This window comes from Anolis carolinensis, unplaced genomic scaffold, assembly GCF_035594765.1.
Source record: "Anolis carolinensis isolate JA03-04 unplaced genomic scaffold, rAnoCar3.1.pri scaffold_11, whole genome shotgun sequence".
In the NCBI taxonomy this organism is placed as follows: domain Eukaryota; kingdom Metazoa; phylum Chordata; class Lepidosauria; order Squamata; family Dactyloidae; genus Anolis; species Anolis carolinensis.
In genome coordinates this window covers 19,210,385-19,224,757 of record NW_026943822.1, presented here as the reverse complement: position 1 = coordinate 19,224,757, position 14,373 = coordinate 19,210,385, and the positions used below count along the sequence as shown (strand labels likewise).

The 14,373-nt window shown below is 37.6% G+C and overlaps 1 protein-coding gene across 2 annotated transcripts; it reads left to right on the top strand.

Annotated features, from left to right (window-relative positions):
- The first annotated feature begins 1,204 nt into the window (after positions 1-1,204).
- Positions 1,205-14,277, top strand: LOC100562050 (sodium/nucleoside cotransporter 2). 2 transcript variants are annotated; one of them, XM_062963500.1, is made up of 17 exons: positions 1,205-1,472; positions 4,709-4,794; positions 5,512-5,600; positions 6,376-6,565; positions 7,680-7,821; positions 8,046-8,159; positions 9,319-9,396; positions 9,485-9,565; positions 10,046-10,126; positions 10,343-10,468; positions 10,790-10,920; positions 11,037-11,205; positions 11,553-11,750; positions 11,994-12,075; positions 12,156-12,254; positions 12,537-12,651; positions 13,668-14,277. In XM_062963500.1, exons 1-17 carry the CDS (start codon positions 1,455-1,457, stop codon positions 13,786-13,788), a joined length of 1,920 nt encoding a protein of 639 aa, XP_062819570.1. In that variant the 5' UTR covers positions 1,205-1,454; the 3' UTR covers positions 13,789-14,277. The 2 variants fall into 2 exon arrangements, with proteins under 2 accessions (XP_062819570.1, XP_062819571.1); XM_062963501.1 differs by lacking the exon at positions 12,156-12,254.
- Positions 14,278-14,373: the final 96 nt, after the last annotated feature.

Here is a 14,373-nt window from a genome sequence, read left to right as displayed (position 1 = left end):
ATATTACTATTGCAGTATAGTGGTATAGTACAATATAGTTCTATATAATACTAATATTGGACTATGCTAATAATATAATATAATATAATAATAATAGTATTATAATGTAATACAATATAATAATACTAATAATAATACAATACAATAATATTGCAGTATAGTGGTATAGTACAATATAGTTCCATATAATACTAATATTGGACTATGCTAATAATATAATATAATAATAATAGTATTATAATGTAATACAATACAATAATAATAATACAATACAATAATATTGCAATATAGTGGTATAAGTACAATATAATAATATATAATCCTAATATTGTGCTATGTGAATAATATATTATAATAATATAATGTAATACAATATAATCCTAATAATAATACAAAGTAATAATATTGGACTTTGCTAATAATATAATATAATAATAATAATACTATAATGTAATACAATATAATAATACGAATAATAATACAATACAATAATATTGCAGTATAGTGGTATATTACAATATAATAATATATAATATTGTGCTATGCAAATAATATATTATAATATGATGTAATACAATATAATACAAATAATAATACAATATAATAATATTGCAGCATAGTGTAATATAATATAATTACATATAATACTAATATTGGGCTATGTTAATAATATATATACATGTAATAGTAATAATATAGTGTAATACAATATAATACAAATAATAATACAATATAATAATATTGCAGTATAGTGTAATATAATATAATTACATATAATACTAATATTGGGCTATGTTAATCTCTATACATATAATAGTAATAATATAGTGTAATAAAATATAATACTAATAATAATACAATATAGTAGTGTAATATAATAATACTAATATATTGAATATGATACTACTGATAGTATATAATGATATGTTTTAGTATTGTATAGCAGACATGGGCAAACTTCGGTCCTCCAGGTGTTTTGGACTACATCCCCCACAATTCCTAGCAGCCTAAGTCTATGGTCGATGTACAATGGATAACAGATGGTATATCTTGATTTTCATATCTCTATGGTGAGGTTACAGGACGCAGGCGCGCTGAGGTTCCCACTATGATCTTTAACTCCGCCCCCTTTCATGCCACAGATTAATAATGCCACGGAGGCTCCAGAGCGCAGGCGCAGTCTTAATCCCGCCCCTTTCCTTGAAGGGTGCTGCCAATCACTTGAATTTCAAAGCCAGGCGACGGTTGAGAGGCAAACCGTTAGTTCCCTCGAAGACTAAGGAGGAAAGAATGCTTATTCTCCTTGTTTGCCTTTATAGCAAAGGAAAACACATCATATTATAATACAGACTACAAAATATTATAATAGAGAACACAATAGAATATATTATAATATACAATATATATAATTCAACATTAATGCACTTCTTAGACACTTGTCAGGCCTAGAAACAATGGAGGAAGCGCCTGTGGTAAACATTTTTCTTCTTTTAGTTGCATTACTAGGAAACAGAATAGCAATGGAAGTGTAACTAAATGCAACATGCTATGCTAATTTTATATACATACAGTAGAGTCTCACTTATCCAAGACCCGCTTATCCAAGCTTCTGGATTATCCAAGCCATTTTTGTAGTCAATGTTTTCAATATATCGTGATATTTTGGTGCTAAATTCGTAAATACAGTAATTGCAACATAACATTACTGTGTATTGAACCACTTTTTCTGTCAAATTTGTTGTATAACATGTTTTGGTGCTTAATTTGTAAAATCATCACCTAATTTGATGTTTAATAGGTTTTTCCTTAATCTCTCCTTATTATCCAAGATATTCGCTTATCCAAGCTTCTGCTGGCCCATTTAGCTTGGATGAGTGAGAGTCTACTGTGTATATATATATATATATATATATATATATATAAATTTATAAATATATATTGTATAAACATATAATACTGATAATGTAATACAATATTATACTAATAATAATACAATGTAATAATATTAATTATATGTTAAGTGTAATATTACTAATAATCTTACCATATAATGATATAGTACAATATAGTAATTTAATGCTTATATTGTGCTCTGCTAATAATATATTGTATGTATATTTGATTGGTGAGCCGCTCTGAGTCCCCTTCGGGGTGAGAAGAGCGGGATATAAATGTAGTAAATAAATAAATAACTATGTCATATATGGGTTATACCAAGCAAGGGCAAAGTTGGGCCCTGCAGGTGTTTTGGACTCCAACTCCCACCATTCCTAACAGCCTCAGGTCCTTTCCTTTCCCCCCTCAGCCGCTTAAGCGGCTGAGGGGGGAAAGGAAGGGGCCTGAGGCTGTTAGGAATGGTGGGAGTTGGAGTCCAAAACACCTGCAGGGCCCAACTTTGCCCATGTCTGGTGTAGTGGGATACTTTGTGTAGTTTTATGTATCTTAAAATGCCTGTTTGTGTATTTTATTTTGTGTTTTTCTTGAATATGTTGTTGTTTTTTTACAAAGGCAAAGCATTGTTACATTAACACCTATGGTGACGATCGTGTCATCACCACTCAAGCAGAGAGCTTTGAAATAGTTGAGCAAAAGCTCTCCAAAGGTTTACGTGCTCTTACAGCCTATTATAGGGGGAACTATCTGATTCCTAATTCATCTTGCAGACGTGTGCTTTTAAGAACAGAGAAGCATCTTGAGCCCTGAGGATCACCTGGGAAGGAATCCCACTGGAGCATTACAGCGTACCAAAATACCTAGGAGTTACTCTGAAGCATGATCTGACTTACAAGAAGCACTGCTTGAATATCAAGTAAAACGTGGGCACTAGAAATACAGTAGAGTCTCACCCAACATAAACGGGCTGGCAGAACATTGGATAAGATATGTTGGATAATAAGGAGGAATTAAGGAAAAGCCTATTAAACATCAAATTAAAGGTAAAAGTTTCCCCTGACATTAAGTCCAGTCGTGACCGACTCTGGGGGTTGGTGCTCATCTCCATTTCCAAGCCGAAGAGCCGGCATTGTCCATAGACACCTCCAAGGTCATGTGGCCAGCATGACTGCATGGAGCGCCGTTACCTTCCCGGCAGAGCAGTACCTATTGATCTACTCACATTTGCATGTTTTCAAACTTGCAAATTAAGCACCAAAACATCATGTTTTACAACAAATTTTATAGAAAACATAGTTCAATATGCAGTAACGCTATGTAGTAATTACTATATTTACAAATTTAGCACCAAAACATCACAATGTATTGAAAACATTGACTACAAAAACATTGAGTACTAAAATGCAGACTGAGTTGGATAATCCAGAACGTTGGATAAGCGAATGTTGGATAAGTGGGACTCTACTGTAACAACATACGAAAGCTGACTAGCATAACCTAGGGATCACAACCAGATCCAGTGAAGACATCTCCGCTCACCACGATAAAATAGTGGATGTGGCCCTTAGTGAGACATGCCACATTATCATAGGATGTCTGTGCCGTACGCCATTGGAGAAATTATACTGTTTGGCCGGTATTTCACCACCTGATATCCGTCGGGAAGTAGCAGCCTCTAATGAAAGGACCAAGGCATTGACATCTCCGGCCCATCCTCTGTTTGGATATTAACTAGCATGCCAATGCCTTAAATCAAGAAACAGCTTCCTAAGATCCACAGGAACATCTCAGCAAGTGAGAGTCCAAAAGTGGCAGGCTAAAACCCGGAACCTCAATCCATGTCTGATACCTAATGAGAAACTCCCCTCTGGGCACATAGAAGACTGGGCAGCTTGGAAGGCACTGAACAGACTGCTCTGGCTCCACGAGATGCAGAGCCAATCTTAGGAAATGAGGCTACAAAGTGGAGTCCACGACATGCAAGTGTGGAGAAGAGCAAACCACAGACCACCTATTACGATGCAACCTGAGCCCTGCCACATGCACAACAGAAGACCTTCTTACAGCGGCACCAGAGGCACATGAAGTCAAAGGAAATCTAGTATAATACCAAGTTTTTAACTTTGTTTGCATTTTAAATACATTATAACTGTATCCTCAATTTGCTTCTGACAAGATAAATAAAAATACCTCTGTGATTTTGTGTAATCATGTAGCATACCATTTAAAATAAACAAGCGAACAGTATTTGCTTCTTTGTAGAAGAGTAGCTGAAACGTAGTTTGTAAAATATCCGCTAATGTTACAATATAGCCACCCTTCCATTTACTATGTCAGAGGTAGAGAATGTTGATCTCTCCATCAATATTGTATGTGTCCCATGACCTTTTTGTTTCATTGAGTGTGGCTGTTTATTTATTTTAAAAGGTTACATAGCTCAACGAAAGTCATTGAGTTGTTTGTATAAGGGTTAAACTAAGGATGCTCTGGAGAAGATATTTCCATTTCTGGTTAAATAATAACCAGAAATAGTGTCCAGCATTTAACTTTTTGGGGCCCAACACAGATTTTAACTTAGATGAATATAATTTTTAAAAAAGATCTTTTTGCTTTTAGACCAAAGTACCTCCATCTTCTAGTACAATGTTGATTTATATCGTCCTGTTTTAGATAAAGCTTCAAGCGGAAAGGGATATGCTGGGGTCTGGGTTAACACATCGGTAGTCAATATGGGCTTTCAAATGGGTGTTTCTTGCAACGATACTGTCACAAAAATGAGCATTTAAAATTAAAATGCAATCTCTGTATTTGGCAGACAATGGAAACAATCCCTGAAACTGATGAGCATCCATCTCGGCTCCATGCAGAAACTAGAGGACGGGGTTCTGTTTTCTTGGATACGTAAGAACAACAAAATAATTCAAAGAAAAGGGAAAGGTTTCAATCTAGCAGTCTCCCAACAATATACCAGTGTGGTGTTTTGATTTTTCAAAGTATGCAAGCATTCCAAAAGCTGACTTCCTTTAGTGGTGTCATAGTTTTATTGCCTTATTCTCAATTTATTATTCTGCCTATAGATTCTTAATTTGAATGTGTATGTAAGTTGCAACAGGTACATTTTAAAGTGTAACTCTAGCTACATATATATATGTATATATATGCTTTAGATAACATAGGGAAGGGTTAATATCCCTGTTTGCTTTCTGTGCCCCTCTTCAGAAGATTTCACCTCACTTTCTGTCCCTGTGATGATTAGATTTTGAAAAAATTGGGCTTGTGGAAAGGATTGGAGATAAAGCTTCAGTTGAGACCCCCTTTCCCCGTGATCACTCTTTCAGGAGTGAATTTCCCTTCCTAGAGGTAGACTTGTTTCACTTCCTATTATCTCACCTCCATTCTTAACTATGAGTAGTTTGTAAGTCTGTTGTTTCTAACTCGGGGACTGCCTGCATAAATATAGAATATTTATTTCAAGTATCCATAATGAAGGAAAATATGGATGAGGAGGTAATCCTTCTGGCAATCCAGACTGTTTAGGATGCTAAAGGCTAAAACTCTGCAAGGCTTTCAGACGAGCATCTGAGTATTTCCAACATACTTTTCTTTTGTTCTCCTCAGTATCTGTACTCCTTGTTCTAAGACACGTGATTGCTGCAAGACTTACAATAAGGTCTTCAAAAAAATTTTCTTGGGTGTCCTTTTTGCAGGTAAGATTCTGTCAGTGATCTTTTCTGAGAAGGATTAGAAATGAATTGTCTATAGACAGAATACTGATTGCCTGGGGTAGATCTGTGTTTGCATATCACCAAATACACAAAATCTATTGAATATGTAATGTACTCCTATTATACTGCTAGCTCACAAGCTCTTTAGTAGCAAAATTTGTACCATTAATCTTGGTACAAATGCAGTGTCGATACTGTTATATAATTACAACTCTTGTAAACTTATGATGACTCTGTGATTTCTTAAGTTTTTTTTAAAGCAAGGAATCCTCAAAGGTGATTTTGCTAGTCCCTTCCTCTCAAATACAGTTTATGGCACCTTGTGTTAGTGGTATTCCATTTGTAGTACTAATCAGTGCTGACCCGACTTAGCTTCTAAGATTAGCCATGAAAACTTGGTGCCTTTAGAGTATTTAGGGATTGTTTAAACCCTACTGCTGGTTGTACTTCAGAATGTCATGCATATTATCTCAGGTAGAACTGATTCCTTAAAAAAGGTATTATTTCTTCCTGTAGTCCCAGATTAATGTTTTCATATCATTATGTTCACGTGTATGCTAACCATTTTTAAACTTTGTCCCCTAGGTCCAAATTTTGTAAGTAGGTAGGAAGGGCAGTAAACATAGTTGGAGAATTTTGAATATTGCTATATCCCACCTTGCTGTAAAGGGCTGGAGAGAGTACCTGGATAATACATTAAAGAAGTAAAACCAATTGTGCACTGCACACAAATGATTGTTGTTTCTCCTTTCTCTAGCATACCTGGCTTACTTCATTACAGCGTGCTGGCTGAACTTTAAGCGAGCCTTAACTTTGGTTATATTTAATTGTGCTGCTGTTGTTGTTGTGGCTTGTACCCTGATAAAGAATTGGTGGGGCCCCAAGATTGTCCTGTTGCTGAGTCCTGTTACAAAACACCTCCAGACAGCTTGGCCACGGTTGAAATGGTGAGTTGGGGACTAGAATTCTATAACAGTGTGCCATATACACTGAATTTTCATACAGACAATAATATTAAAGGTCCTCTCAGCATATTCTATCTCACAGGTAAGCCCCCAGGCTGGATTTAACATGCATAGCAAATTGAAGTGCATACATTCCATCATTTCACAGATGAAAACCAGGAATCATGTGGCCAAGCAACTTCAAAGTGTGGTCAAGATGAGAAAAGTTCTTTAAAATGAAGAAAACACTAACTTTAAGACTCTGTAACAATTAGCTTTTGCCTGAATCTATTCAGAAATGCAAGATTCCATCTCCTTCTCTCCTCCCTGCTGAGATAATTGAGTGAAAATTGAACTGGAATAATCTTGAGGACCAAGGGGGAAAACTGGGAGGAGGAAAGAGAAATTGGGGCATGTTAAAAGGAATTGAAAAGGTGGAATAATAGGATTAATCAGGATTGTCTTAGTCGAACTGGGATGATTGGAGCACATGTAAGTGCACTGCTTTCTCCCAGTGTTCTGCTAAGGTTGAAGTACTGTCCCTATACCCACGGGGAAGTACTTGTGATATCAACAAAACGTATCCTCTCTAGGCATTTTCTGGGTCCTTCAGCACCATTTTATGGTATTCTTGGATTGGAAGTCCTTGATTTCAATAGGATTCACTATTATCTGCAGCTTTGCATATTGAGAACACATCTCTCACAGAAATTGAGTCTTATGGTATACCGTATTTTATTAGGATTGTGCGCAATATCTGGAGTCAGAGGTAACCACATATCTAGCACTACAAGGTCAGTGTTTTACTCCCACTCTTCCTGAGTTGAATAGCAGCTCTACTGATGCCAGGCCTGCTTTGACACCTGCAGAACTCCAACTTGGATCAGCTATGGGAAGAGTATTGATGACTCTGCCTCCATAGTGATTGGTCATGTAAATATTCACTGTGAACCAATTATGCAGCATGTATCGATTGTAAATGAGTCACCATTGTTAAATTCCATTGCACTGTTTCCTAATGCATCTTCTAGAAAGACTATGGCTAGACTGTTTCTTGAAAGTACATTCTCAAACATAGCACATTTTTTCAGCCTCTCTTGCAATTATTTCTTCTTAGGATACTTTGCCTATCTATTTTAACTGGTCTAATTACCTGGATGATTATTGAAGCGTCCCAAGGACAAGAGAAGCTACTATCTTTGTGTGGCTACTGTGTGTACATACTGCTACTTTTTGCCTTCTCCAAACACCACCGGCATGTAAGTTAAATCATTTTGGTGATTGGAAAGATCAGGGAGTGGGTTATTTTTTCCTCTAAAATATGGCCTGCAGTTTGCCATTATTACCTCCTGCCAGTGATTTCCACAGATTTGTGGTATGTCGATACTAAGGCCAATCAGCCATAACTTATTGCAGGTGTTATGACCTGGCTACCTGTACTCCAGGAGGTCCCATGTATATATATATATATTGTGGATTGCAGGTGTACTGGAGAGCTGTGTTTTGGGGGCTTGCTCTGCAATTTCTCTTTGGCGTCTTGATCATCCGGACAGAACCTGGATTTCAAGCTTTCCAGCTTATTGGTGCTCAAGTTCAGGTATGGAACATCATTACCATCTGCCAGACATCTAATTTATAGGATCATCAGAAGCCCAAGAGACCAATTTGAGGTTAAGAATTACTTTAGATTTGGGCAAATTAAGTTGAGGATTAATGGAATGGAAAACATAGATGAGGTGCTACGTTTTTTAGTGAGTCATGTTCCTAAGGTTTGCTTTTTCCTATAAAATATGGATTAACAATCCAGCTATAATGTGAACTCTTAAAAACTTGAGTAAGATGCAATGGCCTGCAAAATTTTATTTAAAATATTTTAAAATAAATCTGGTTGTTTTTCCATTCCCTTCCTTGTGCCTTATGTGTGTTCTCAAATGCAGTCACACTACTTGTCAAACAAAAACAGTTTTAGATAGAGAAATATGAGAAAGAATACAAGTGTGCAGTGGCCTTCACAATAATGTGAACAACATTAGTGCTCCAGTGTAGTCAGTATCTTGGGCTGCTTAAATTTATCTGTCCACTAGGTTTTTTGTTATAAAATGTGTACATTTTTGCTAATACATGTGGAATGAACCATGTATGCATATTTTCAAGCCATATGTAGATCTATAAAAGGTAAAGGTTTCCCCTGACGTTAAGTCCAGTCATGTCTGACTCTGGGGGTTGGTGCTCATCTCCATTTCTAAGCTGAAGAGCCGGCATTGTCCGTAGACACCTCCAAGGACATGTGGCCAGCATGACTGCATGGAGCACCGTTACCTTCCCGCCGGAGCAGTACCTATTGATCTACTCACATTGGCATGTTTTCGAACTGCTAGGTTGGCAGAAGCTGGAGCTAACAGCAGGCACTCACTCCGCTCCCGGGATTTGAACCTGGGACCTTTCGGTCTGCAAGTTCAGCAGCTCAGTGCTTTAACACACTTTGCCACTGGGGTTCCTCATGTAGATCTATAGCAACCTCTTTTTCTTAGGCAAGGAATTCTCAGAGAGGGTTTTGCCAGTTCTATCCTCTGAAATACAGCCTTCATTCTAACTTGGGTTATTCCTGCTTACCTTCCAAGATCAGCCAGAATCTGGTGTCTTTAGAATATTTAAACTACAGCTCTGTATTTTTCCAGGATTTTGTTTGATGTAAAAAAAAAAGCCAATTCCCATCCAAGCTCCTTCTTTCTACTGTTTTTTTTTTTTTATTACAGATATTCCTGGACTTCACCAGAGCTGGCTCCAGTTTTGTCTTTGGGGAGAAACTGATCAAAGAATCGTTTGCTTTTCTGGTCAGTTTAGGATTTTTTTGACAGAATCTTTTCCATCTTAGTCACCTCCTGCTGGATACTGAAATGTGTTGTACTGTTCTTCTTCCAGGCTCTGCCCATCGTTGTCTTCTTCAGCTCTGTGATATCTGTCCTCTACTACCTGGGAATTATACAGTGGGTAGTGTATAAGGTAATGATGGTTACAAAACTGTAGACATTGGGAGAAATGCAGCCCAGTGCCAATAAGTACTGAAACATTTTTTGTTTAGAGTAGAAAGGAGTTTCTTTACTGGGTATGGCAATAAATATCAAATAGGATCACACAAACTTTATAAAGCTAAATTATCTTACCTAGCCAGTCGGAAGCATAAACTTTAAACCCATGTCCTGTGTTTTGGTCTCTATCCTGTGTGATTTATGTGTATTTTACAGAAATGCTTTGATATGTATCTTTTATGGAACTGCATTTTAATATGTGTGTTTGTAGAATTTTTATAATGTTTATGTGTTTTTTACTGTGCTGTGATCCGCCTTGGGCCATGGGAAGAGGCGGGTAAGAAATATAATAATAATTTTATTTCTTACTATTATTATTACTATTATTATTATTACTATTCCCATTACTATTACCTTGGTGTCCTGCTGATTGATTTCTGATTCATTCTGGTAGATTTCTTGGCTGCTTCAAGTTACAATGAACACAACAATTGCAGAGTCACTGAGTGTGGCGGGGAACATATTTCTAGGAATGGTAAGCCATTTCTATGCATGCCAAATTCAATGTTTCTAATTCAAACACAAATAAGTTAGGACATTTTTGTGTGCTCTATGATTTTTTGTATGTTTTAAGTCTGCATTTTCCAGAGCTGTTTGACAACCATTGCTTCTGGATGACAGGTTTTGAACTTGTGAACAAAAATCTGATTTGGGCCTTTTTTAAAAATCAGTTGCATTTCTTGTCCTGCAGACAGAGTCACTGATGCTGATTCACCCCTACCTGGCAGAACTGACCAGCTCAGAAATCCATGCTGTTATGACTGGAGGCTTTTCCACCATTTCTGGCAGTGTATTGGGAGCCTTTGTTTCATTTGGAGTGAGTAGATTGCTCAAGGAGAAATCTAGAAATCCCAATATTGGGAAATAACTTGTTTTGCTCCTGTTATTAAATGTATTTGTTCGTAAAATATATATGTATTCTAGCATTCTCCTACTTAGGCATATGTCCATGGTGCTTTACTTCTTTATGTTGCTTTCACTAACTCCAGCCTGTTCAACATCTTCAGCCCCAGCACAGTGTTTAGGCCCAACTTTTTTGTTTTTTGGTACATAATGAGGCTGCCTTCCCATTATTGCACAGTATTTCTCTTTTGAGATGAAATCAATCCTGTCCTCATTTCACTGCATCCCGCTGCAGATTGATGCCTCCTCCTTGGTTGCAGCTTCTGTTATGGCAGCACCATGTGCCTTGGCTATGGCGAAACTTGTGTACCCAGAAGTGGAAGACTCAAAGTTCCAAAAGATAGAGAATGTCAATATTTCCTGTGGGTGAGTGATGCGGAAAATATCAAAGAATGTTTGATGCCCTCTGCCTTCCCAAAAAGCATGAGAAATATATCTTAGGAGTGTATTCCTTTCTTTTTATCTTATGTGTTTTCCTATAGGGAGGCACAGAACCTCCTAGAGGCTGCCAGCACGGGTGCTGCCATGTCCGTGGAGGTGATTGCTAGTATTGCAGCAAACCTTATAGCTTTCCTGGCTATTTTAGCCTTCGTCAACTCCGCACTTGCTTGGCTGGGTCAGCTAGTTAACGTAACGGAACTCTCCTTCCAGGTAGTACCTGCAGCATGTTGATCTCAAAAAAACATTTAACTGTTTTCTATCACAACTTTTCCTTCCTTACTGTACCATGCAAGCTCTAGAAATTATCACTGTGGGAATTATTACACCCACGTAATCTACCATAATTGGAATATAATTGGAATAATCACAACCATGCAGATTCCTTATCATAGGTTCAAGGTGCATTTGGAAAAGTGATTAGAGAGGAGAAATACAATGTAGGCCTGGGACATTTTGCTCATGATGTGCATGAGCAAAATAAAAGCTAGAGGGGCATTGGGAACACAACTAATCAATTGCCCATTGAGTTTATTTACAAAGACTTTTCTCTTTTCCAGATGATTTGCTCCTATGTATTTATGCCTGGAGCATTCTTGTTAGGGACAAGCTGGGATGATGCAGCTTTGGTAGCTGAACTGCTGGGAACAAAGATCTTCTTAAATGAGTTTGTGGCCTATCAGCGTCTGTCAAGTATGAGGAAAATGCGGCTGGATGGAAAGCCTGAGTGGGGCAAAACAGGAAAACAGTGGATTTCAGTAAGTGAACAGAATACACACAGTCTGAGATGGGAGAGAAGGAAAAAGGCTAAACTAGTATACCAGATGATCACAAAATATAATCTCAATAACATGCCTTTGCTCTCACTCACACTCTCTATGTATATATGTAGGACAATGTCACAGTACATGTACAATTCAATCAACTGATGTGGATATATCCAGCTCAGTTGCAAGTTTGTAATTATCATTGCACTGAGCACAGTTTCTCTTGCCATCTAGGTAAGATCTGAAATCATCACAACTTTTGCTCTTTGTGGATTTGCAAATCTGGGCTCCACTGGGATCATGCTAGGAGTACTGAGTAAGTCCACAGCCCCTGGGGATACTATGCAGTTTACTTGGTACATCATATTCACCCAATCATGTCATTTTTGTGCAAAGCATCCCTGATACCAGAGCGCAAGAGTGAGATCTCTCGCACCATCCTGCGGTCTTTATTCACTGGAGTCTTTGTCTCTTTGATCAACTCATGCATTGCAGGTATTGTCTGGGCTTTTCAGAATGGCAGGGATTAAGGGGAGGGTTTCAAGCATCTCAAATGCAAGATAAAGAACAGTGACAGAAAATTTGAAGGGATGTCTCTAAATTAATCATGTGATACAGGATAGGTTGAAACTGATCTCATTTACTGATCAGAGTTTCGTAGAGAGCAGGTCACCAAATGAAAGACAGGCCTACTGGACAAGTGTCATCCACCATTCCTTGCATTTCTCTCATTGTTCTTTTCACTCAAGTGTTTTTCATGGTCTCTGTACTCTACAGGTATCCTATATGTGTCCAGAGGAGAAATCACTGATTGCCCAAAATTCCTCAGTACAACCAATCTCAACACTACCAACTACAATATCTATCGTTGCTGCAAAAATTTGTTTGCCAGGTGAGATCCAATACAGCCATTCCTATTAGTGTTTGTGCAGTAAAAACCATTAGCCTATAGTTACTCATTTACCTCTCTTCTACAGTATGTCATATGCAAGAGATGGGAAATAATAGCTATTGGGTTTAAGCGCACATGATTGTAGATTCATACCTTGCTTCCTGCTTTTGGGTCTACATTTTGTGCCCCACAGCCACACATTCTTTTTCTCTTGCTAGAAATGAGAATACAATTCTGGAGACCAGGGTTTGAATCCCTGCTCACCCATGGAAACCCATTGGGTGGCCTTGAGCTAGGCACACTACTCTCCTTTGCCTTAGAGGAAGGCAAAGGCCAACCCCTTCTGAACAAACCTTGCCAAGAAAAACTTATGATAAGATCACTTTAAGCTTGCCATCTTAAGTCAGAGATGACTTGAACGCACACAGCAACAACAAGTGACCAATAGATGGCACTCGTTTTCTTTGAAAGGTTTGTCTGGTTTCAAAGATTCAGCAAACCAACAAGTGTTTGATTTATCGTGTGGAATCACTGAAGTGTTGCATGGTTACTGGGCTGTATGGCCGTGTTCTAGCAGCATTTTCTTCTGATGTTTCACCTGCATCTCTGGCTGGCATCTTCAGAGAATCTGTGTGTTTGATATTATTTGCAATATGTCAAGTAGTTGATAGAAAGATGCCACCTGGATGTATTTTTAGATGTAATTCATTGGGTTTTTTTTCAGTATTCTTTCAGACAGACAATCCATTGAAGAGTCAACTATTTAAATAGTCTTTTCAATTGCATCCATTTGGAAAAGTTATAGTATAGTTACTATTCTTATAACTTTTTCATAGGGATTTTGTGAGTCTAATTCCTGGTGGGGAAGCATTTGCAGGTAGATTTCAACAGAAGTGTAAGGTTGTGATGTAGAAATGAACAAGGCATTCCAAATCTCTGTCCATAAGTATATCAGATCCCACAAAGAAAATATAATGTTGCTGCTGCTACTTTCCTCCCTCCCCGCCCCATTACAGCACTGTGGCTGAATCCGGTGGATCATTTTCGTTTACTGGTGATTGGAGCAAGGTCAATTCTCAACAGTACTTAAAGCAGTGTTGTAAACACTATGTGGACAAAGTTTGTGGCAATGTGTGACGGACGAGGAATTAACCAAGGTAACCTGAGAAAGAATCTCATGACAGTGCTACTGAATTAAATGCAGAGGCATACCCCATAGCTCAAGAACAAAGTGACTTTTATACTGAAAGGTCATAGAAATATGACTGTAGCCAGACGTTCCTTCCTTCACATAGATATCCCACATTTTTGTCATGGGAAATCCAGCACTGAATTCAAGATGTGCTTATGTGATATGAAATATTTATGAACCAAGAAAAAATAGATTTCTTATAGGTTCGCATACAGTCTTTATTCCTGACAAATGTATACGCATATTCCCAATCTCATTTCTATTGACCCACCCTCTGCCACACACCTTTGTTTTCTTCTTGGGCCTCCACTCACCCCTTCTCAAAAGATGGCTCTTTTGCTGTTACTGTCAACGATTGTACTGATTATTGCTATTTTGTATTTTTAATGCAAGGGTGATAGAGAAATATTTTGAATAAAAATATGCAAGCTTTTTCCCCTTGTGGTGTCCCTGTTCTTTCAAAGAAAAAAAATTCACACCTGACTTGTCACTGTAAAGAACCACAGTTTGCATGGTCAGTTACATTATTT

Excerpts from the sequence above, each read along its gene's own strand:
- LOC100562050 (XM_062963500.1), top strand. Across the intron at positions 5,601-6,375 it reads CTTGGGTGTCCTTTTTGCAG|CATACCTGGCTTACTTCATT; the intron begins GTAAGATTCTGT and ends TCCTTTCTCTAG. Across the intron at positions 6,566-7,679 it reads GCTTGGCCACGGTTGAAATG|GATACTTTGCCTATCTATTT; the intron begins GTGAGTTGGGGA and ends ATTTCTTCTTAG.